We start from the raw sequence: 25697 nt of genomic DNA on the forward strand, positions 1-25697 counted from the left end.
TTGAATTTCCACAATAGGTACAGAGAACCCCAGAGACAGTCAAATCTGAAAATACGAAGGGCTTCCAAACACACTGAAATTCATGGATTCCAAGATAATGGGGGATTCATCCCGAACCCTTTGAGGATGACCCCGGAGATGCTGATCACAGCCTCTCCTCACTGGCCACCATGCAGAGGCCATTGTGGGGCAGCCTCTGAATCTGGAGAAGCCAAGGGTCTGGCCCCAGGTCGTGCCCCAAGGAGGGGTGAGTGACTCCCTAGCAAGAGCACGAAAGTCCCAAGTCTAATTCAAAGTTTATCTTTTACTAGCAATGAATTATGTATGTGTCTCCATCACTAAAGACCCTGAAAAAGACCTTTTCTAGACTAGAGAGAAGGGTCACCAGTATCCACCCCCCATCTTCCAGTTCTTCCCTCTTTGGGTCCGATGGCTGCCACCGTGGTCACCTTTAATAAAGGTGTATCCCGGGGGTCCCCAGAATCCTGTGGGCCAACCGGAAGTGGGTTGCTGAGAGGAGACTCTCCCCTGCTCTGGCTGGTCCCACCTGTTCTTGGCAGTAACATGCCTGGCAGGGAGCCTCAGCCACACCTCACCTGTGCCCACCTTGTGTGGCTCTCGAGTGGTCCCCAAGTCGGGCTCCTGTACCCTCAGTCCTAGGGGAGGCCTGAGCTTCTCCTGTGGTCCACAGTTCACATACTAGTCCCCCCAGTATTAGCTAGAAGTCTGTCACGAGAGGTTCCACTTCAGTGTCCCTTCCCCCAGGTGACCTAGAAGGAAGAAGTGGCGGAGGACACAGGAGGCTGTGTGGGGCTTAGAGACCCTCCTCCACTTCCTGCCCAGCTCCTCCCCTTTGGTGGCTCTGGAAGGAGAGGAAAGGGGTGTCCTCACCTTTCCTGTGTCCCCATCTTCCTCAGAGACTGTTTCTTTAATGACACTCCCTTCTAGTCCTCCTATGGTCATGCCTGGGGACAATTCCCACAGGTCCCAGTGCCCTCCGTAGCAGATAAAGAATCAGGGGCATGGTCGGGCGATGGTTCAGGAGCGATGAGAGAGAAGAGAGCTCTATCTTCTGGTCTTAAAGGGGGAGATGGCAAGGCACAAGCACTCAGGTTCTGGACCATGGGGGTGTGACTTTTCAGCATTGGTTGGCAACACTATAAGCAACCACCTCTAGAAAGTTTTGCTCATTCGTTCGTTTGTTTCCCCACAGGGTCAAGTGCTAAATGTTCTTAGACTCAAGGGATGGAAGGTTTAAACGGAGGGCAATATGTTCTTTCCTGCTCTTATCTTGGGGGACTATTTGATGCTGGTGACCTCCAGATGCTGAAATAGCCCCAACTCTGGGCACCAGGAGGGGGCAAGCCTGCAGCCCTAGCCTTCCTGACCCTGGCCTTGCCCTGCTATGTGGTCTCCGCCACGCACCCCATGTCTCTGGGCCAGTCTCACCTGGAAAATGACGGACAACAAGCTGACTCTTAAGGGAAGACAAAATGAGGCAAAGGGACTCTTGTGATTAGGGGCAGGACGCTTGTGATCAGAGGGATTTAAAAGTTAAAAAACAGAGTGGCGTCCACCCAGTCCGCTTTGAAGAAAGGGCTTGGGATGCTGCAACGTGGGAAGAGCAAGGATTTGGAGATCTGCTGCCTTGGCTGAGGTAGCTCATGTAAGTAAGCCTCTCTGAGCCTTGGTCTCCTCCTCTGTAAAATGGGGTGATAATACTTCCTTCACAAGATGGTCCTGAGGGTCTAATGTGAGGTTGCATGGGCTTGCTCTTCACAACCTGATAAGCTCTATACAAATATTAAAAGGAGGAGAAGAAAGACGGGGAGGAGACTGCAATGACTGGAGAGGGCATCTTTCTGTGTGCTGTGCCCAGAGCTCCAGTGCTGGGGGTGGGACTCAAGTCCTCAAGGGCTCTTCCAAATTTGAGATTCACTGACGGTGACAGGGCTATGGGAGGAAGCAGTTGTAAGCAGTGTCTGTTCCCGGGATCTCTGTGGCACATCCAAGGAGCAGGGAAAATGCCTCAAGTTTTGGTCCTTTGCCCTATCCACCTGGGGGAGTCCCTATGCTCCGGCAAAGGGGAGGGAAATGTGTGGGGCTGGAGCCCTCTAGCGGTCAGGGTTAGCCCTGCATCCAGCTACCTCAGGCTGGATCAGGCGGCAGGAGGATGGTGATGGGGCAAAGGTGGAACCTGTGCCCAGGAACCCCAGAATCTATTGCTATCCTTGGCCCCCTTCTCCCAAACACACATTCTCTCTGGTGGATGGAGGGGAGCTGTTCAGGGAGGAGGAAAGAGGTAGAGAGTGAGGAAGCATCCACATAGCTCTCAGGGTACATCCATCCTGACATAGCCCCCCTTTAGGGGACCAGCTTGGGCCCTCCTCACCCTGGGGGACAACCCCACAATGACACCCTGCCACAGTGTGCCTGGACTCGGGCTACTCCCTTCTGCTACCTCCCCCTTAAAAAGAGGACGGATTGGGTGGTCTCTCAAGCTGAGACTCTGTGCGTACAGCCCTCAGGACAGGTGACAGTGGAGAGGGGAAGATGACAAGCCTGGGGGACATGACCCCAGAGGAGGAGCGGTAACAGGATGAGTGGGTGGGGGTTCTAAATTATCCATTAGCCCAGGCCCGCCGGTGGCCTGTGCATAAATGTATAAAGAAAATAGGTGGGGGCAGAGGGAGAGAGAGAAGAGGCCAGCGTATAAAAACGGCCCACAAGGGACCAATTCCAGGACCCCAGGACCCATCTCCCCAGACAGCTCAGGGTCCTGTGGACAGCTCACCAGCTGTGATGGCTGCAGGTAAGCACCCCTAAAATCCCCTCGGGCTCGGTGTGTACTGAAGGGTGATGGGAGGGCCCTGCAGATGGACGGGGGCACTATCCTCAGGCTTTGGGGCTTCTGGATGTGAGCACAGATATCTACCCCCAGACAAGTGACCAGGTTTGAAATGTTCTCATTTCCCGGGGGGGAGGGAAGGTGGAGGACTGGCAGGGGAACCAGGCCTCGAGTTCTCTGGACCCCTCCCTCTCCGGCCCTCCTTGTCTCTCTCTAGGCCCTCGGACCTCCATGCTCCTGGCTTTCGCCCTGCTCTGCCTGCCCTGGACTCAGGAGGTGGGCGCCTTCCCAGCCATGCCCTTGTCCAGCCTGTTTGCCAACGCTGTGCTCCGGGCCCAGCACCTGCACCAACTGGCGGCTGACACCTACAAAGAGTTTGTAAGCTCCCCAGGGACGCGTACTAGTGGCGGGAGGCAGGAAGGGCAGAATCCGTGCCCCCTCCACGTAGTGGGAGGAAACTAAGGAGTTCAGAGGTATTTTATCAGAGTGAAGATGCTGTCATAAACGGAGGGGGGTTCCTAATAAAGCAGTGAGGAGAACCGCGCAGCAACCTAGACCCGAGCGTGTGTTCCTTCTCCCAGGAGCGCGCCTACATCCCGGAGGGACAGAGATACTCCATCCAGAACACCCAGGCTGCCTTCTGCTTCTCGGAGACCATCCCGGCCCCCACAGGCAAGGACGAGGCCCAGCAGAGATCGGTGAGTGGCCATCGCGGACCGAGGAGCAGGGGCCTCCCTCATCCTAAGAAGGCTGCTCCATCTCTCGGCATCGGGCCTTGGGCTGTCTTCTCCCCGAGGAGGTGCAGGGTGGTGGCTGGTGGCGGAAGGTGACGGATGGCGGAGGGAGGCCCGCGGCTGCCCCCCTCCCCCGCCCCCGCCACCTACCTCACGGCGCCCACCGCCCACCACCCACCCATCTGCCCGCAGGACGTGGAGCTGCTCCGCTTCTCGCTGCTGCTCATCCAGTCGTGGCTCGGGCCCGTGCAGTTCCTCAGCAGGGTCTTCACCAACAGCCTGGTGTTTGGCACCTCGGACCGCGTCTATGAGAAGCTGAAGGACCTGGAGGAGGGCATCCAGGCCCTGATGCAGGTGGGGATGGCGTAGTGGGTCTCCCAAGCTGGGCCCATGCCCGCCCTCTCCTGGCTTAGCCGAGGGATGGGGGGCTCCCGTGGGCTGGGGGAGAGAGGTGCCTGCTCTCTCTGTGGCAGTCCAGCCTTGACCCAGGAGAAATCTTCTCCCCGTTTCCCCTTGTGAGTCCTCCCTCCACACCCTTCTCCAAGCCTGGAGGGGAGGGTGGCAAATGGAGGGGACGGGAGGCAGCCGCTCCCAAGGGCTCCCTGTCTGTCTCTCCCTCCCTTTTGCAGGAGCTGGAAGATGGCAGCCCCCGGGCTGGGCAGATCCTCAAGCAGACCTACGACAAATTTGACACAAACATGCGCAGTGATGATGCCCTGCTCAAGAACTACGGGCTGCTCTCCTGCTTCAAGAAGGACCTGCACAAGGCTGAGACGTACCTGCGGGTCATGAAGTGTCGCCGCTTCGTGGAGAGCAGCTGTGCCTTCTAGTTGCCGGGCATCTCTGTTACCCCTCCCCAGTGCCTCCCCGGACCCTGGAAAGTGCCACTCCAGTGCCCACCGTCCTTTCCTAATAAAACGAGGTTGCATCACATTGTCTGAGTAGGTGTCATTCTGTTATGGGGTGGAGCAGGGCAGTACAGCAAGGGGAGGGTTGGAAAGACAAACTGCAGGGATCCTCTGGGCCCTATGGGAACCCAGATGCTGAACGATAATTGACCCAGTTCTTCCTGGGCTAGAAAGAAGCAGACACATCCCCTTCTCTCTGTGACACACCTAGTCCATTCCCCAGGTCCGTAGTCCCAGTTTGCTGGGGACTCATAGGTCAGGACCACTCCCCTCACCCCACCCCCAAAGTACCTGGAGACGTTTCTCTCTCCCCCACCAGAACCACAAGACCAAACCTAGCCCCCAAGGGTGGGAAGAAATAAAAGCAAGACAGGCTATTAAGTACGGAAGTCCAGAAAACGCCTCCCACATGTGAGGAAATCATAGAACTACCTGTGTGCAGAAATTTTAAGGTGAATACACGTTCAGCCCAACTACCCTTGGGAAATGGGAACAATGCAAAAATGGCTTTGGGACAAACAGAACCAGAACATTTGGGATCTGAATTGGGGCAAGGGATGTGGAAGAGAGATTCTAAATTGAGGGTTGCAAATTCAGTGCCAACAGGTGCCAGGTAGGTACATACATAAGTAATAAGGGCTGCATGTAAAGGTAGAAATAGCAACTAGCTCTCAGCCTGCTTGTGAGGGATACAGCGCAGAGGGGTGAGGGCCAGAGCAACCTAAAGAACTCAGGCCCCAGCTAAGGATGGGGCCCATCGGCCTTGTCAAGACTGCAGGAGCAGTGCTGCCAGACCTTCTGATTCTTCAAGACAAACAGGACATCCAGCCTTTCATGTAAAATCTAACGTTTAAACATTGGCAACTAGTTCTTATTGAAAACACTTTAAGGGCAAAAGTTAACCCAAACACATGTGGTCTTCAAGCTGTCAGTGGACAATTTGTTCTTAGAGGAGTGGATTGGGATAACTTGGTATAAGGGAAAGAATCAGAAAGACTTGGACTTAAACTCATGTTCGGGAAGAAATTACTTAACCTCCCTGAGACCCAGCTTCCTCACCGATAAAATGGAGATAATAGTGTGTCGCCTTACAAGGCGTATGTGAGGATTAGACAAAGTGAGGCTTCTGAAGCGATTGACACAGTACAGCACTCGAGAAGTTGCAGCTGGTTTTGCAGTGAATTGTGGGGTGGTCTGTGTTTTCCAAGGGAATGTTTAAGTACTTGTTATCGAATCACATTCTGTTTTCCTAATGGCACCTCAGATGTTTCTTTCTGTTTTATTTCCAAGTGAACTTAAAAGGGCAGCTTTAGAGTTAAGTTTTTAGTCACCCAAGCACCTTGGCTAAGTAACTAGTGATCTGTAAATTAATAGTTAGAAGCTCAAAGTAACTCTATCATCCAAACATGATTTTACAAAGTCAATAATTCTTTCACAATGCAAATAATCAATAAATCTTCCTGAAAAGCCCAAAGTTTTACAGGCCATAATGAATTTTCTTCAAAATGGGACTCACGTGTATTCATTTTGGATATTTTACGTCAAGTAACTAATGTAAATGTAAACTTGGGGAGTGGTTGAAAGTTGGAATAATCAGAACCCTGGAGCTCCATTTCTTAACTCAGAAACCATTCCTCTGCCTTAGGTCATTTTTGTCTGACTTTTAAATCATGGAGTTTTGGAGTTAGAAGGGCCTCACAGGTCATCCTAATTCCTTCTAATTTAGGATTCTTACCCTATAGCCTCCCTCACAGATGGTACTCACTTGTGTAGCACTGGTGTCAAGGGAATTACTATTTCCCAAGGTAATTAAACCCCTTTGATTTCAGCAAAGTATTTCTTACATTCAGCTGAAATCAATGTCCCTGTAATATCCCTCATTTGACCTTAGAATTATTTGCATACCTCATGGTCTTTTAGAAGTTGATGTATTAAGCACAAATATTATTATCTATTGGCTTGAATAAGTGTTTTAAAAGGAAAGTGAGGGGACTTCCCTGGCGGTCCAGCGGTTAAGATTCCATGCTTCCACTGCAGGGGACAAGGGTTCAATCCCTGGTCGGGGAACTAAGATTCCACATGCGTGTGGTGTGGCAAAAAAGAAAGAAAAGTGAGCCATCTTAAGAAGTACGTGTTGAATGAATGTGGCAGGAGAGGGGTGCCTGCAGAGAGGGGTGTTATAGCCACTAATAAGAGGGTTCTAAAGTGGGGTTGTCATGCCAGCAGTAGACTGCAGAGGGAGCCACACTCCAGAGAGCTTCCACTCAGCTCCTTCCGGGCGGGCACAGCTGAATCAACTCAACCACTGCTGGTTGAGAATTACGAAGACGCTAGTGGATTTTGCAAAATTTTTGAATTTAAAAAGACCTTAAAGACCATCTACCCTAAACTCTTTGATTTGCCAACTGTTAATCTCCCTTTCAGCTCTCCAGTTAGGCGTTGGATGGCAAACTCGGCTGTAAATTAGAAATGCCGGGGATGTTTGCCGTAGCCTTCACGCCCTGAGATTCTGACTTTAATGGATCTGGGACGGGATCCGGACAAGAGAATTTTAAAAACTCCCCAGGTGAGAAGGCTGAGAATCACTGAGTTGGGACCACAAAGATGAAATGCACGTGTCCACAGGTATTGTACTGGTAAAAGGGGGCAAAAGGAGATGAGAGACCTGGGCCAGTTTCGACACTTTCTGTTTCCAGTTCTAACCAGTCAATTTAAAAAATTCTAATAAGCCAGTAGCAAAAAGACAAATACTGGATGATTCCTCCCATGTGAAGTACTTTGAGTAGTCAAATTCATAGAGACAGAAAGTAGAATGCTGGTTACCAGGGGCTGGGGTGAAGGGGAATGGGGAGTTGTTTAACGGGTAGACTTTTAGTTTTGCAAAATGAAAATGAGTTTCTGTTGTGAATTACACAATTGTTGTGTAATTCACAACAATGTGAATGTAGGCTTTTTTTTTTTGTTTTTTGTTTTTTTTTGCTGTACGTGGGCCTCTCACTGTTGTGGCCTCTCCCGTTGCAGAGCACAGGCTCCGGACACGCAGGCCCAGCGGCCATGGCCCACAGGCCCAGCCACTCCGCGGCATGTGGGATCTTTCCGGAACGGGGCACGAACCCGTGTCCCCTGCATCGGCAGGCAGACTCTCAACCACTGTGCCACCAGGGAAGCCCCACAACAATGTGAATGTAGTTATTATTGAACTGTGCGTTTAAAGTGGTAAATTTTGTTACGAATATTTTACTGCAATTTAAATTTTTAAATTGAGGTATAATTGGCATAAAACATTAGTTTCAGGTATACAACATAATGATTTGATATTTGTATATATTGCGAAATGAGCATCTCAGTAAGTCTAGTTAATATCCATCGGCATACATAGTTATAAAAATTTTTTTCTTGTGATGAGAACTTTTAAGATCTATTCTCTTAGCAACTTTCAAATATGCAGTACAGTGTTAACTATAGTCACCATGTTGTATATTACATCTGAATGCATAATTTCAAATGTTTAAAAATTATTTTCTAGTGAAAAAATCTTCCCCAAGGTTAAGATTAGTGAGATTTGCAGAAGAAAGGGCTCAACAGGCAGAGATCCAGTAATCCTAGACACCTTGGAATAATGTTTTTCTGATGCCATGTAATCTTTTAAATTTAACCTGAAATGATCAATCTGAATTCCTCCCATCATTATTGCTGAAACACATATAGTGAGTTTTGTCCTTTTATACACATTTGAGAGGACTTACACTTTGCCCTTGCTTCACAAGTCCTCAGAATTACAGGACCTGGGCTTCTGGGATAAGCAAAAATGATACTGCTTTGTGACTTCTTTAATTCGGGCCCCGGCAAAGCTGAGAAACACTCGGAGTGATACCAGTATTAGGGTGACCAGTTCGTGCCAGTTTGCATGAGACTTTCTCAATTTTAGTGCCAAAAGTCCCATGTTTTAGGAACCTCTCTGCTCAATGCAAACTGGGACAATTGGTCCTCCTACTAGTAGTCCCAAATCTTAGGGAACAACAACAACAACAAAAAAACAAACGGGAAAGTAGAGGAAGGAAAAGGAAATGGAATAGAAAAAGAGGAAGAAAGAACACAATGGAAAAAGAGAAAGGAAGTATCAGTGGTGTATATGACTTTTGATGGCCCTCAGTCGTTGCCATGGATTTCTGACTCTTTTTTTTTTTTAGTATTAGGGGTTTTTTTGTTTGTTTGTTTGTTTTTTAGGGGTTTTTTTTGAATTTTATTTTATTTATTTTTTTATACAGCAGGTTCTCATTAGTCACCAATTTTATACACATCATTGTATACATGTCAATCCCAATTGCCCAATTCAGCACACTACCATACCCCCCCACTCTGCCCCTGCGGCTTTCTCCCCTTGGTGTCCATACGTTTGTTCTCTACATCTGTGTCTCAACTTCTGCCCTGCAAACCGGTTCATCTGTACCATTTTTCTAGGTTCCACATACATGTGTTAATATATGATATTCATTTTTCTCTTTCTGACTTACTTCACTCTGTATGACAGTCTCTAGATCCATCCACGTCTCAACAAATGACTCATTTTCGTTCCTTTTTATGGCTGAGTAATATTCCATTGTATATATGTACCACATCTTCTTTATCCATTCGTCTGTTGTTGGGCATTTAGGTTGCTTCCATGACCTGGCTATTGTAAATAGTGCTGCAATGAACATTGGGGTGCATGTGTCTTTTTGAATTATGGTTTTCTCTGGGTATATGTCCAGTAGTGGGATTGCTGTATCATATGGTAATTCTATTTTTAGTTTTTTAAGGACCCTCCATACTGTTCTCCATAGTGGCTGTATCAATTTACATTCTCACCAACAGTGCAAGAGGGTTCCCTTTTCTCCACACCCTCTCCAGCATTTGTTGTTTGTAGATTTTCTGATGATGCCCATTCTAACGGGTGTGAGGCGATACCTCACTGTAGTTTTGATTTGCATTTCTCTAATAATTAGTGATGTTGAGCAGCTTTTCATGTGCTTCTTGGCCATCTGTATGTCTTATTTGGAGAAATGTCTGTTTAGGTCTTCTGCCCATTTTTGGATTGGGTTGTTTGTTTCTTTAATATTGAGCTGCATGAGCTGTTTATATATTTTGGAGATTAATCCTTTGTCTGGTGATTTGTTTGCAAATATTTTCTCCCATTCTGAGGGTTGTCTTTTTGTCTTGTTTATGGTTTCCTTTGCTGTGCAAAAGCTTTGAAGTCTCATTAGGTCCCATTTGTTTATTTTTGTTTTTATTTCCATTCCTCTAGGAGGTGGATCAAAAAAGATCTTGCTGTGATTTATGTCAAAGAGTGTTCTTCCTATGTTTTCCTCTAAGAGTTTTATACTGTCTGGTCTTACATTTAGGTCTCGAATCCATTTTGAGTTTATTTTTGTGTATGGTGTTAGGGAATGTTCTAATTTCATTCTTTTACATGTAGCTGTCCAGTTTCCCCAGCACCACTTATTGAAGAGATTGTCTTTCCTCCATTGCATATCCTTGCCTCCTTTTCATAGATTAGTTGACCATAGGTGCATGGGTTTATCTCTGGGCTTTCTATCTTGTTCCATTGATCTATGTTTCTGTTTTTGTGCCAGTATCATATTGTCTTGATTACTGTAGCTTTGTAGTATAGTCTGAAGTCAGGGAGTCTGATTCCTCCAGCTCCGTTTTTTTCCCTCAAGACTGCTTTGGCTATTCAGGGTCTTTTGTGTCTCCATACAAATTTTAAGATTTTTTGTTCTAGTTCCATAAAAAATGCCATTGGTAATTTGACAGGGATTGCATTGAATCTGTATATTGCTTTGGGTAGTATAGACATTTTCACAATATTGAGTCTTCCAATCCAAGAACATGGTATATCTCTCCATCTGTTGGTATCATCTTTAATTTCTTTCATCAGTGTCTTATAGTTTTCTGCATACAGGTCTTTCGTCTCCCTAGGTAGGTTTATTCCTAGGTATTTTATTTGTTTTGTTGCAGTGGTAAATGGGAGTGTTTCATTAATTTCTCTTTCAGATTTTTCACCATTAGTGTATAGGAATGCAAGAGATTTCTGTGTGTTAATTTTGTATCCTGCAACTTTACCAAATTCATTGATTAGCTCTAGTAGTTTTCTGGTGGCATCTTTAGGATTCTCTATGTATAGTATCATGTCACCTGCAAACAGTGACAGTTTTACTTCTTCTTTTCCAATTTGTATTCCTTTTATTTCTTTTTCTTCTCTGATTGCTGTGGCTAGGACCTCCAAAACTATGTTGAATAATAGTGGTGAGAGTGGACATCCTTGTCTTGTTCTTGATCTTCGAGGAAGTGCATTCAGTTTTTTACCATTGAGGATGATGTTTGCTGTGGGTTTGTCATATATGGCCTTTATTATGTTGAGGTAGTTTCCCTCTGTGCTCACTTTCTGGAGAGTTTTTATCATAAATCGGTGTTGAATTTTTTCAAAAGCTTTTTCTGCATCTATTGAGATGATCATATGGTTTTTATTCTTCAGTTTGTTAATATGGTGTATCACATTGGTTGATTTGCACATATTGAAGAATCCTTGCACCCTTGGGATAAAGCCCACTTGATCATGGTGTATGATCCTTTTAAAGTGTTGTTGGACTCTGTTTGCTAGTATTTTGTTGAGGATTTTTGCATCTATATTTATCAGTGATATTGGTCTGTAATTTTCTTTTTTTGTAGTATCTTTGTCTGGTTTTGGTAGCAGGGTGATGGTGGCCTCATAGAAAGAGTTTGGGAGTGTTCCTTCCTCTGAAATTTTTTGGAAGAGTTTGAGAAGGATGGGTGTTAGCTCTTCTCTAAATGTTTGATAGAATTCACCCGTGAAGCCATCTGGTCCTGGACTTTTGTTTGTTGGAAGATTTTTAATCACAGTTTCAATTTCATTACTTGTGATTGGTCTGTTCATATTTTCTATTTCTTCCTGGTTCAGTCTTGGAAGGTTATACCTTTCTAAGAATTTGTCCATTTCTTCCAGGTTATCCATTTTGTTGGCATAGAGTTGCTTGTAGTAGTCTCTTAGGATGCTTTGTATTTCTGCTGTATCTGTTGTAACTTCTCCTTTTTCATTTCTAATTTTATTGATCTGAGTCCTCTCCCTCTTTTTCTTGATGAGTCTGGCTAATGGTTTATCAATTTTGTTTATCTTCTCAAAGAACCAGCTTTTAGTTTTATTGATCTTTGCTATTGTTTTCTTTGTTTCTATTTCATTTATTTCTGCTCTGATCTTTATGATTTCTTTCCTTCTGCTAACTTTGGGTTTTGTTTGTTCTTCTCTCTCTAGTTCCTTTAGGTGTAAGGTTAGATTGTTTATTTGAGATTTTTCTTGTTTCTCGAGGTAGGCTTGTATAGCTATAAACTTCCCTCTTAGAACTGCTTTTGCTGCATGCCATAGGTTTTGGATCATCGTGTTTTTATTGTCATTTGTCTCTAGGTATTTTTTGATTTCCTCTTTGATTTCTTCAGTGATCTCTTGGTTATTTAGTAACGTATTGTTTAGCCTCCATGTGTTTGTGCTTTTTATGTTTTTTTCCCTGTAGTTCATTTCTAATCTCATAGCATTGTAGTCAGAAAAGATGCTTGATGGGCTTCCCTGGTGATGCAGTGGTTAAGAATCCTCCTGCCAATGCAGGGGACACGGGTTTGAGCCCTAGTCCGGGAAGATCCCACATGCCGCGGAGCAACTAAGCCCTTGCACCACAACTACTGAGCCTGCGATCTAGAGCCTGAGAGCCACAACTACTGAGCCCTCGTGCCGCAACTACTGAAGCCCATGTGCCTAGAGCCCATGCTCTGCAACAAGAGAAGCCACTGCAATGAGAAGCCCACACACCACAACAAAGAGTAGTCCCCACTTGCCGCAACTAGAGAAGGGCTGTGTGCAGCAACAAAGACCCAAGGCAGCCAAAAGTAAATAAATAAAATAAATAAATTTATTTTAAAAAAAGAAAAGAAAAGATGCTTGATATGATTTCAATTTTCTTAAATTTACTGAGGCTTGATTTGTGATCTATCCTGGAGAATGTTCCATGTGCACTTGAGAAGAAAGTGTAATCTGCTATTTTTGGATGGAATGTCCTATAAATATCAATTAAATCTATCTGGTCTATTGTGTCATTTAAAGCTTCTGTTTCCTTATTTATTTTCATTTTGGATGATCTGTCCATTGGTGTAAGTGAGGTGTTAAAGTCCCCCACTGTTACTGTGTTACTGTCGATTTCCTCTTTTATAGCTGTTAGCAGTTGCCTTATGTATTGAGGTGCTCCTATGTTGGGTGCATATATATTTATAATTGTTATATCTTCTTCTTGGATTGATCCCTTGATCATTATGTAGTGTCCTTCCTTGTCTCTTGTAACATTCTTTATTTTGAAGTCTATTTTATCTGATATGAGTATTGCTACTCCATCTTTCTTTTGATTTCCATTTGCATGGAATATCTTTTTCCATCCCCTCACTTTCAGTCTGTATGTGTCCCTAGGTCTGAAGTGGGTCTCTTGTAGACAGCATATGGATGGGTCATGTTTTTGTATCCATTCAGCAAGCCTGTGTCTTTTGGTTGGAGCATTTAATCCATTCACGTTTAAGGTAATTATTGATATGTATGTTCCTATGACCATTTTCTTAATTGTTTTGGGTTTGTTTTTGTAGGCCCTTTTCTTCTCTTGTGTTTCGCACTTAGAGAAGTTCCTTTAGCATTTGTTGTAGAGCTGGTTTGGTGGTGCTGAATTCTCTTAGCTTTTGAGTGTCTGTTAAGCTTTTGATTTCTCCATTGAATCTGAATGAGATCCTTGCCGGGTAAAGTTATCTTGGTTGTAGGTTCTCCCCTTTCATCACTTTAAGTATATCATGCTTTTGGCTTGTAGAGTTTCTGCTGAGAAATCAGCTGTTAACCTTATGGGAGTTCCTTTGTATGTTATTTGTCGTTTTTCCCTTGCTGCTTTCAATAATTTTTCTTTGGTTTTAATTTTTGCCAATTTGATTACTGTGTGTCTCGGTGTGTTTCTCCTTGGGTTTATCCTGTATGGGACTCTCTGTGCTTCCTGGACTTGGGTGGCTATTTCCTTTCCCATGTTAGGGAAGTTTTCGACTATAATCTCTTCAAATGTTTTCTCTGGTTCTTTCTCTCTCTCTTCTCCTTCTGGGACCCCTATAATGCAAATGTTGTTGCGTTTAATGTTGTTCCAGAGGTCTCTTGGGCTGTCTTCATTTCTTTTCATTCTTTTTTCTTTATTCTGTTCCACAGCACTGAATTCCACCATTCTGTCTTCCAGGTCACTTATCTGTTCTTCTGCCTCAGTTATTCTGCTATTGACTCCTTCTAATGTAGTTTTCATTTCAGTTTTTGTATTGTTCATCTCTGTTTCTTTCTAGGTCTTTGTTAAACATTTCTTGCATCTTCTCAATCTTTGCCTCCATTCTTTTTCTGAGGTCCTGAATCATCTTCACTATCATTATTCTGAATTCTTTTTCTGGAAGGTTGCCTATCTCCACTTTAGTTGTTTTTCTGGGGTTTTATCTTGTTCCTTCATCTGGTACAGAGCCCTCTGCCTTTTCATCTTGTCTGTCTCTGTGAATGTGGTTTTTGTTCCACAGGCTGCAGGATTGTTGTTCTTCTTGCTTCTGCTGTCTGCCCTCTCGTGGATGAGGCTATCTAAGAGGCTTGTGTAAGTTTCCTGATGGGAGGGACTGGTGGTGGGTAGAGCTCAGATTTCTGTCTCTTGCTTTCAGTTTATTATGGGTGTGATTACCACCAGCATTATATAGTAAAAACTAATACTTGTAAATACATGTATATGACACTATGCTAGTGTTTTTACCAGTACTATGTCATTTCTTTTCAAATATAATTATGTAATAGATAAATGCTGTTATTATCATCCCTATAGTAAGAAGCTTCACTGAAGATTCTTGTTTTCTCAGGTCTAAAAGAAAGTCACCTTGACTTTCCTAAGAGGTTAAATTTTGGAGTATTAAACGTTGCTCTCTTCACCTGGAGATAATCAGGGTAGCTGCTGTTAAGTGTGAGCTGGTTACTCTATTTTCAGAAAAGGAGTGTGATCAAAACCTTTTAGGGGGTGGGGCCCCCAGGAGACACTGAAGGCAGCTACCCTTAGAAGGGTGAGCAGTGGCCAGCTGTATTATTCTGGAAAAAAGATGTAATGAGATCCTTTGTGCTTTAAGAATTGACTAGGAGGGGCCACCTGACCCCTGGTTGTGTGGATCCCTGGGGAGAGAAAGGAAGCAGAGGTTCCAAATCTACGAGGGCAAGAGCCTACCCAAATCTGAGAAGCCTTGGAGGACAGCTAATCCAAAGTATCCAGCTCTAAGAACTGTAACCCTGGAAATCCATGCAAGGCATCACCGAAGCCGGACCAAGCCCTGGGAAGCCGATTGTCCTCCCTGGAAGATCCTTTGCAGCCCACCCGGGAACCTGGATTTGTAGTACTGCAAGGTTTGATGGACTGTGTAGGATGCTGTCAACAGTGACACCATGTGGCAGTGAGAAGCAAAGGCAGGATCAGGCTAAGCCTCCAGGGTCTCCACGGTGGACCAAGAAGTCCGAATGACCCCCTTCCTCCCTCCTGTTTAGGATTCACTGTTCCACAGAGCACTGGGGCCATGAGGTGGGGTTTGCAGATATGAGACAGCTACAGACCTGATCCCAAGACACTGAAATGACTGAAGATTCCCAGATGAGGCAACTCCATACTCTTCTTTCTAACTTATTTCCCCAAGTGCTCAATTCAGAAAAGTGAATAATTTCTATTACTCACATGATGAGAGAGCAGTGGCTAGTATATTTAGTAGAAAAATTGAAGCAGAGAAGGTCATTTTGGAGGGCTGCTGTTTTGCAAAATCAAACGGGGTATTTCCAAGCTCCCGCCGGGAAGCCTTCCTTGATCCTGAGTTAGGTGTTCTCCTAAGGGCCTGTGCTTCCCCATTCATAGCATTTAAGGTGCAGTTGTGCTTTCCTGTTGACATGCTCTAGCTTGTAGCAGCAGGGACAGTATTTTGTTCACCATTGTATCCCTGCTGCTTTGTATGTGTTGAAACCAAAGGATTATTTTATAGCTAATCCATAACCCAGACTCAGGAAAGGTCTGGCAAGAATGAGACAGTTTTTTCACTTTGATGCCTGATGCTGTGTCCTTTCTATCTGGTGTCTTCAATTTGGAAGGCTGTGGACCTGTATCTGGAAGTCTGGACTTTAGTTTTGAAGGCAAGTCAGAAAGGCTGCTTCCTGAACTAACGCACCACCTGCCCTGGGCTGTTTGGTTATGCTACCAACTTGATATTCTTTTCATAGAGATTGTTCTCAAAGTGCAACTATGTGACTTAATAAAAACTTTCAGCAGTGACACAGAAGAGAAATACTTTCAGAGGTCATAAAATCACTTTTACTTTTTATCATTTCCAACATTTCAGTGACCCATACATGACTGATTTTGGAGAAGAGACCTGGTTTTACAATTCTTCATGTCTTCTCTAGGGGGTGAATATAATCTTTCCAAAGAACAGAGAAGGAAGCTCAATCATATAGTGAACATTGTCACAAGAGGAGTCCTCCTGAAGCTTAAAGGGAAGTTTGCAGACATATAAAAATATATACTTCTTTATGTAAAAGGAGAATAAACATTGGAACTCTAACCTAAGAGCTTATACAGGTAAAAAAAAATTAATATGTTTAATGTGAACTCACAGATGATTTACTCTATAATGGATTATGAAAAGGAATTCAGAGATGTTTGGAGCTCAATTTCATGGAAGAACTCTACCTTCCATTGCAGGGACAGAACACTGGGCTAGAAAAGCTGCTTGTCTGACCCAGCGTGGAATTTCTTATGATTTGTATACTCCTCTATGGCACACAATAGATGGTTAGTGAGTTGAAGCCTAACCAGACACTGAGCCTTAATGATGTCATCAAGCTCAGCTCTGGGAGCCAGCATTCCAGAACCCCAGGCTAGGGGAGCACAGGAATGTGTAGGCGAGATTCGGGTTCTGACTCCTAGCCCTTTGTTTGGTATTGACTCCCTTCAAACTCCAGTCCCCAGACTAAGAAATTGGTTCCCACTTAGTCATGAGGAAACCATGAGAAATGAGTTGTATTTCAGAGATATTTCTGGCTATCTCTTCAGTCTGATGTTTGGGAGCAAAGGGCAGTGGGAATGGGGGTGACAAGGCACAGGCAGGATCTTCTTTTCTGAATCTGAGAGTGGACGGATAAATCACACAGCAAGGAGCAAGAGGCCCTCTCACCAGTTAACACTGAGACTGAATTCCTACTCAGAGGAGTTGAGCTTGTGGGTGGATTGGATCCACAGGACATGAGGGCCTGAAACACTGTTTTATGGGACCATAGAACACAAAGGATAATGTCTCTTCCTTTCTCTTCTACTCCCTCCTCCCTCCCTCAGGAAACCCCAGTAGTAGAGGGTGCCTTCAACCAAATAGCTGTTTCTAACTAACAGTTCTGTGCATTGTGCTTTTCTGCTTGTTGAACAGCAAACTGGCTTTCCTCCTCTTTGTTCTTCTCCTTCTGCCTATAGGGCAAGTTCCTCCTCTCTATCTTGCAGGGCCGATAGTTCAAATACAGTGCTATGATGATTACGCCCACTCCAAGGATGACAATAATAATGACAAAGATGGTGGAACTGACTCCTTCATCCAGTCCTGCCCAAGCACAGAAGACAGAGAATTGGGAGTGATAGAGGGCAGGAGAATCGCCCCACCCCAGCCCACAAGGCCCATTTGTCAGTCTCACCCTCCCCAGCCCACCGAAATCTTTCTTCTTTCCATGTTTGTTTAAGAATCCCAACCGCTGGGGGATTTCCATTCTGGGTCTGGCAGCAGGGGAGCTGCAGTCACCTTGAACAATGACAGCAATGTCTTTGCTGACAGAGCCCAGCTGGTTAGTGGCTGTGCAGCAGTAGGTTCTAGAGTGGTCCTGGGTTGCCTTCTGTGGCACTTCAAGGTCAAAGATCGTTCCATTCCAGGTACACAACAAGATTGGTGTCGGGTTTCCCTTTGGGACACAGGCAAGCATCTGCTCCATCCCTTCCAACCAGGTCTGGTTGCCAGGGCAACCAGATTCCTCTAATTGTGGCTTGTCTGGAAAAACAGGTCCCCAGAGGGGCCAGCTCAGGGCACCACATTCCCTTGTCTCCATCACGCTAGGCTCCCTGTCCCTCCCCTAATCCAGACGCTGTGTCTCCTCCACCCAATAGCTTTCTTTCCCAAGGGGAGGACCATCAGTTCCCTGCTTTGAGCTACTCTTTTTCCTCCTTGGACGAGACTGAGATGCAGCACAGGGCATTTTAATGGATTGAGACTAAATGATCTGAACTGCTTTGTCAATGATGGCCCTGGGGTCCCTGCTTCCCATCTTTGCTTCTCAGTGAGTGAGAACATGGGTAGGGGTGAACCCAGAGACAACGATTTTTCTACTTTTCAAAATACAAGTTTTTATGAGGAAATTTCCCTCCTCAGCATAGGCTCCAACTATCACCTCCTATGTTCTCAGCCTTTGGCCCTCAACTAATACTGCCTGATCACTTTGACCACTTTTTCTTTTCTCTTCCTGGTTTCCCCCTAGGGTTCTCCCTACTCACTTTCCTAGGGGTAAGGTAAGCTTGAAGAGCTTTAATTTTATTTTCTCCTTTTTTTTTTTAAATGAGAAAAATGTGGCAACTCTAATAATGAAGCTGCTGGCCAAGATCTCTGGAAATGGAACACTAATAATCCTTGTTTTGACAAGAAAGATCAGGCTTCTACTCACATAAGACATGGAGTTGGATCACAGTGGTTTTGCTCAGCCACTGACCCTGGACCTCCAAAGAGGCCTCACAGGAGAAATTTCGGCCATCATCTTCCTCCCTGGTGGTAAGTAAAAGCCAGGCAGGCTCCCCAGGGGCAGGGAGATCTGGGGCTCCCTGAAGCCGACAAGTAGGGCTGGGTGATGTTAATACATGCCCTGAGCAGGTCACGTTAATTTCTGTCCCTGCCAATGGTATAATTCTTCTACCTCCAGGATTGGCAGAGGGAAGCCTATAAAGAAAGGAAAAAGAGAATGAAACATATTTCTCAAAACTGACAGCCACCTCTGTACTCTTGCTGCTGGTGGCACCCCTCGGGCAGGCGGAGAGCAGGGGAAAGACTCTGGATACCATTACTGCTTCTGTGCTGACTGGCGGGAGCGACGAGATGCTGTGGAAATTTGCGAGCTTCTCCTGTAACAAGTGCCGCATGCACATGTCTGGCTATGCCTCTGCTGCAAGGATAGCGAGATGTCTTTCCATCTTACACATTTCCTCCTCACTTCAAATCATTGTTCCTAGGAATAAGTTCAAGCATTCAGAATCACTCTGTAAGTATTATGGCCTAAGGAAACAGGGTGAAGGCTAGATAGAACTACTGCCTCAGCGCATCCCTGCGCTTAGAGAAAGATGAAAACTAATGTTCACTTTGGAGTATACCTAGCAAAGATTAGTAGGGAAATTTGCAGTTGAATCACCAAGCCTTTACTATGGACATTTTCAATGGCAGAGAACTGTCAAGGGAAGGGAAGAGGCAGGTCACTTACTACAGACATGCACTGGCTCTCTTGTTTTGTGTTCCATTGGACCCAGAGATACAAGGCAAGACAGCTCCTGATCACCAGTCTCCATGGCCCGAACACTGGCATTGGCCCATACTGTGTCTCCCTCCCAGGAGAGGAAGGACCTAAGCTCCTGGTCTCCCCGGAACATGTGGATCATTACCTCTTCAGCTGGGAACACCCTAGCCACCTCACAGCTCATGGTCTCTGCCATCCCAACTTCCAGAAGTGAAGAGACCCAGATTTGGGGGCTCTGAGAGAATTCTGCCAAGAAATGAGGAAAAGGAAAGAAAGGAGAAAAGCCATGATAAATCACATGTCATATAGGACCCCACAATGTAGGGAGTAGGGCTAGAAGCTCTCTGTCCCCCACAGTGAGTTTAAAACTCAAGTAAAGGTGGAGCTCAATTACCCTTACACCCTCATCCTAAACACTATGGGAAATGAGGGCCAAAGGCCAAGGTAAGCTGAGGAAACTGAGCCCCAGGATTCCCTCCACACCTGGGCTCTGACTCACCAAAGATTCGGAGCGCCTTGATGGCTGAGCTGCTGCAAAAGAGCCCTCCACCATGTGAACTCAGGTCCAGTTCTGCATGGCAGGAGAAATTGCACCTGTCATCCTCCCTTTGGGCTTTGACACTGATGGTGACCTCAGCTCTTTGGGAGGCCACAGCCAAGCTCCTAAAATTCTTTCTATGTAGTTCTTGGTTATCCTGGAGAAGGGTAAGGGTGGGGTTTTCCAGGGGTGTGACACTGGGCACGTGGCATGTCACTGTAAAGGCGTCATCCACAGTCACCCATTCAGGCTGCAGCTCCATGATCACTTGCTCTGCTGGCTCTTTAAGACAAAAAGGTGGGCTTGATGAGAGAAAGATACTCAACTCTCCAGAAAGAAATGGTATAGGACAGGAAGCCTGTGACAGAAGGTGACCACTACTCTTAAGCCATCTGATGAACAGTGTCAGCTTTCTGCCCTAGATGAGATGAGTTAGCCTTCTTCGTCCCATCAAAGGTGGCTAAAGCCAAGAAATGTTAACTGTTGAGGGGCCCCCTGCTTTGATAGTTGCTGCCATTCTGGAGAGCTTTTCTCTCTTACCAGAGGTGCTTCAGAGGCATGAGCAACTTCTGAGGAGCTTCTTACTGTCACACGAAAACGACACCCTAGCTAACCAAGCTCTGACACCCCAGAGATCACACTTATTCTTATGGCTACATCTTTGCCAATGCTATTTGCCTACCTGAAAGAGGCTCCTCGCCCATTCCCATCACTTCAAAACTTAGCCACTTGCAGGAATGAAGCTCAAGAGCCTCCTTTTCCGTGGAGACTTCTCCAGCTACCCCAGCCTACAAAGACCCCGCTTTCCCTAATCCCTGTTTATTCTAAAAATTTGTGACAAATAATTCAACAATGATTTTATACTTTTTTGATAATTTATAAATTAGCATCATTAGCAAATGCCTCCTGTATTTGAACATATTCTCAAAAGCACAGATGTCTGGATGCACTCTATGGTCTGCTCCTAATTTAAAGGCCTACACCAAAGGGAAAGAGAAATAATTGGCTCTGGAATCCCTACAGGAGGACAGAAATCTTTATTAAGGGCCACAATTCTCTCCCCTAAAATAAGTCTCTTTCTAATTATTCCCTAAAGAAGGCACAGTCATGTTCCCCCACTCTTCCCTTCCTCCCCAGCCCTCAGCCCCACTCACGGTACACAGTGATGCCAAGGCTTATGTCCTTTTGGATCCCTGCACAAGAGAAGAAGCACTGCAGGATGGAATTCTGTGTGACATATTCCAGGAGAAACTCCTTCCACTGAGGCCCTTTGCCCACCTGGGTTTTCTTTAATAAGTCTCAATTCCACTGGGTCCCGGGTCTGGACAGGTGGTGCTGCAGTTGACCATTAGGGACTGCCCATACTTTACAAGGGCCTGATGTGGCGGGCCTGATGTGGCCAAACAGAAACCTCAAATAGGTCTTCTGCAGCCCCTGAAAAGGTCAACCACATATGCCAAAGACTCTGGTGAGGACCACAAGACCCAAGAAAGAAAATACAGAGCCTATTCTATCTAGTTACAGGTTAGAGAATAGGAAACCTACCCTGAATAAAAAGGTACAGGGGACAGACAAGAAAAAGACCCTTAAGGAACAAGTTAGAATCCTGACTCTACCACCATTCCCTCCTCTCATCATCTTTCTTGGGATCTCGATTTCTCTAATAGTGTCACCATGGAAACTATGGCGTTGCTAAAAATCATGCCCAGGAAACCATTCTCTTCCTAAACTTCCAGAAATCTTGGAAACTTCCAGAATTGGCTGCTGAGGGCCCTCATGGGGTAAGTAGACCCCTGAAAAAAAAGAGCTTTGTTACTTATACCTCAAAGCAGTGTTTCTCAAATTCTGGTCTAAGAATTGCCTTCACCAGAATTATGCTGGGATGCTTGTAGATTGCAGATTCCAGCTCCACCTCAGACTGAATGATTAAGAATTTGTGAAGGCAGGACCTGGAAATACTCAAGGGAACAAAACAAGCACTCCTGGTGACCTTTGTGCACACCAAATTATGGGAACCACTGGTATAAACGTGACTCCCAGGGTCACTCATTTCCATGGAACTTTTCACCTCTTCTTCTCAAAGTGAGACTATTCCATTTTGCTTTGGTGCTAAGGCAATAGATGTTTTTGGATGCTTAAGAGTTTACTCTGTTAGGGAACTCTTCTCAGGAACAGTGAGAGAGACATCAGGTAAGTTTTAAATGTCTGATACAGATGAGGGGCACAGTGTCCTGAAAACTTCCCTTACCGGTCCCCTTTAGCTATTCCATGTCTACCATCTACTTCATCTCCCAAATACTAGTCCTTTCTGGGAATACACAACTCTTGCATCAATGTTACCCACTAAGGCTCCAGTTCCTTTCTTGCCATCTGGAGAACTCGCTCTTCACAACTGCACTATGGGCCCTGTCCTATCGAGATCCTATTGTAGCTCATCGTGACATAAAAGATGGCAACAAAGAAGTAAAAATATTCCCGAAAGCAGAATAGGACAGTCCAGGGGCAGCAGGGAGCCAAGCAGAGAAGGTATATTTCTTAGAGAGGGTTTTTTCTGATGGTCTATTATCCTGTCCCTTAATGTGGGTTTTCCCAGTTACAAGCCAGAAACACCTAGGATTCTGTGTCCTAGATCCAAGAAATAGGACTCTCTCCCAAGGGTCCAGATGAGTGAATACAAAAGTGTCACCCCACTCAGGATTTTCTATCCTCTTTCTCATTGACCTGTGCCCTGGCACATACTAGCTAAAGAAACTTTCCCAAAAAGCGTCACCTGGGCAAGGAATCAGGGCCAGCAGGGCCCAGACACCAAACAGTAGCATTTCCATCCTTATGAGAAGGGCCAAAAGCTGGAGAGGAAGAAAGGAGACAGCAATGCTGGAGAAAGTGACAAAAAAAGAGAAAAAGGATATAGGAAATTCTTTCTTTGATACTGTTCAAAGTTAGCTCCTTCCCTAAAAGCTTGCATGGTCTGGAGAAATTGTAGCAAGAGTATCAGTGGTATGGAGGTACGAAAAGAAATTCTTGCATCTATTTCAGTTTGGTTTATGTGCATAGCAAAAAGACATAGGAAAATATGAGAAATAATGAAGGGGCTATGAAAGTAAGTGAGATTCCTATATAAGCTTGTATTGCACTTACCTGTTTACATGTTTGGCTCTGTTTGAGTCAATAGAAGATGGCTGTTAGCATAGACATATGAAAAGTGAGGTTTAGAGAGATGAAATTTGGCAGTGTTTATCTGGCAGTCCAGTGGAAAGTGACCCTGAATCTAGAAAACATGTTCACTCAAGTCCTGTTCTCTTATGGGAGAAATATTTCTTCAGGACTCTCTCTTCATGACCTCTATGAAATATCCCTCAAGATAATCCATCTCTTTCTGATCTGCCTCCAGGTTCACCAAGCAACATTTGGATTACTACTTTGGCTTAGTTAAATCTTAAGTGTCCACTTCTTTTCTCTGCCAATCCATACCAAGTTTTTCTTTCAAAACCCCATTCAAGCAAATTTCTTCTAAGAAAGGACTTTCTTGACTAATCCTATCCCACTTCATAATCCCTCACTTATTACACATTATCTGTACCTCACTTTATGCCAAACACGATTTCTGAAGCTATGTATATTAAAATGTAATTCACCTCAGTGCATTATTTTAATGATGTAATCATTACTGTACTAGGAATTCTTTAAGAACAAGAGATAATACTTTCATCATCTTGCATCTCCAGCACCTAGCACAGTGCCTAGCATATTATGGATATTCCATAAATGAGTGACTATCCTCTAATTCTCCATTTTAATTTTCATACACTGGGTTGTGTACAAGTCTACCTTTACTTGTATGCTGGTCTGAAAGAGGGTTGTTTTTTTTTTTTTGGTCTTTTTTATATACGCATAAAACAATAGGCATATCAAAATTTACACTCCCAAGTAAATGCTACCATTCAAAACAATCACTTTGGGAGGCTATAAATTTAATCCAGTGATGACACTATTATTCAAAACATTTTTGGGAAGTGATTTAGAACTGGCTTTTAAGCTACATAAGAAATATCAGTCTCTTTATTAAGCTATTCTGTTGGGTTGGCCAAAAAGTACCTTTGGTTTTTAAGTAAAAATAAAAGACACATTTTTCATTTTTACCAAGAACCTTGTTGAACAATGTATTCACTCTTTTGTTCCAATACTTTCTGCCATTTTTCAGGCAACTTCATAATTCCATCTCCCCAAAACTTTTTATCTTTTTGAGCAAAGAACTGTTCCAGGTGCCTTTTACAGTCTTCCAGGGAATTGAATTTTCTTCAATTAAGAGAATTTTGTAAAGACCAAAATAAATAGAAATCCGAAGGTGCAATGTCTGGTGAATATGGCAGATGAATCAGAACTTCCCAGCCAAGCTGTAACGGTTTTTGCCTGGTCATCAAAGAAACATGCAGTCTTGCCTTATCCTGATGGAAGATTATGCATTTTCTGTTGACTAATTCTGGACGCTTTTCGTCGAGTGCGGCTTTCAGTTGGTCTAACTGGGATGGAATTAATCATTTGGTTTTCCAGAAGGAGCTCATAATAGAGGACTCCCTCCCAATCCCACCGTATACACAACATCACCTTCTTTAGATGAAGACCGGACTTTAGTGTGGTTGGTGGTGGTTCATTTCGCCTGCCCCACGATCTCTTCTGTTCCACATTATCGTACAGTATCCACTTTTCATCTCCTCTCACAACTTGTTTTAAAAACAGAACATTTTCATTACGTTTAAGTAGAGAATTGCATGCATAAATATGGTCAAGAAGGTTTTTTTCACTTATGTGGAACCCAAACATCAAAGCGATTCACATAACCAAGCTGGTGCAAATGATTTTCAACCCTGATTTGGATATTTTGAGTATGTGGGCTATCTCCTGCATGGTTTAACGTTGATTGTTCTCAATTAATGTCTCGATTTGATCGCTATCAACTTCATCTGGTCTACCTGACCATGGAGCAGCGTCCAGCGAGAAATCTCCAGCACGACACTTTGGAAACCACTTTTGACACTTTCAATCGGTCTCAGTACGTTCTCCATACACTGCCCAAATCTTTTCTTGCATTTCGGTTGCGTTTTTACTTTTCTTGAAATAATAAAGCATAATATGCCAAAAATGTTGCTTTTTTCTTCCATCTTCAATACTAAAAGGCTACACAAAAATTCACCAACTTTGATAAGTCTTTTTTTAAATGCACACTGATATGACAGCTGTCACATACAATCTAACATAATTGTTTCCAATGAAGTTAAAGACAACTAAGTGCTACTAGAGCCATCTTACGGTAAAAAAACCAACGAACCTTTTGGCCAACCCAATATTATTCTTTGGACAAAAGTGATATTACTCAGTCACCTTATTCCCCAAACTTAGCTCTGAGTAACTTACATCTCTTTCAAAGGAAGACCTCCTAACAGTGAAGAGATTCTAAATAACGTAACCTCAGACTCTGAAGGGCATTTCAAAACAAGTGTTTTGAGTAACAACAGCTCTGCTGAAAAGAGTACAAAAGTCCCAATTGGGACTACTTATATTCATACATTCTTTCAGCAAACAATTATCGAGCCAGGCTTGTAGTAAGGTGTTGAAGTTACCAAGATTTATCCTATGACATAGGAATTCCTGGTAGTTGGAGGGAAAGACAAATGTAAATACAAATAACAATATACTGTGCCGAATGTTATCATAAATATTGAGAGGGAGTAAAATGAGAATTAAATGAGTTAATTCAAGTGTTCAGTCCAACTATTGGCACCTAAGTCTTCAATAAATGTGATGATGGTGATGGTGCTGTTCTTTGATGCTGCTGATAATGATAAGCAAATTGATCAGGGAGCATTGAGGAGGGAATCATTACTTCTCTCTGAAGGAGTTGAGACGGTCTCTCAGAAAGGTCCCCTTTGAGCTGCATTTTCTATTATGTGCAGAAGTCTGTTAAAGCATGAAGTGATATGGAGAAGAGGTCAGGCCAGGCTTATTTGAGAAAATTAGAGAAGTTCAT

General features: G+C 44.4%; 2 protein-coding genes across 2 annotated transcripts; one reads left to right on the forward strand and one right to left on the reverse strand.

Moving 5' to 3' along the window:
- The first annotated feature begins 2743 nt into the window (after positions 1–2743).
- Positions 2744–4512, forward strand: LOC136139230 (somatotropin). Its single transcript, XM_065898124.1, has 5 exons — positions 2744–2812; positions 3066–3226; positions 3430–3546; positions 3775–3936; positions 4212–4512. Exons 1-5 carry the CDS (start codon positions 2803–2805, stop codon positions 4410–4412), a joined length of 651 nt encoding a protein of 216 aa, XP_065754196.1. The 5' UTR covers positions 2744–2802; the 3' UTR covers positions 4413–4512.
- Positions 4513–16983: 12471 nt separating this feature from the next.
- Positions 16984–22497, reverse strand: LOC136138717 (intercellular adhesion molecule 1-like). Its single transcript, XM_065897536.1, is given in 10 exon segments — positions 16984–17192; positions 17388–17630; positions 18298–18534; positions 18537–18566; positions 19102–19380; positions 19634–19954; positions 20827–20967; positions 20970–21060; positions 21063–21106; positions 22443–22497. Coding segments are annotated over 10 exon segments (1650 nt in total).
- Positions 22498–25697: the final 3200 nt, after the last annotated feature.

This window comes from Phocoena phocoena, chromosome 19, assembly GCF_963924675.1.
Source record: "Phocoena phocoena chromosome 19, mPhoPho1.1, whole genome shotgun sequence".
NCBI lineage: Eukaryota > Metazoa > Chordata > Mammalia > Artiodactyla > Phocoenidae > Phocoena > Phocoena phocoena.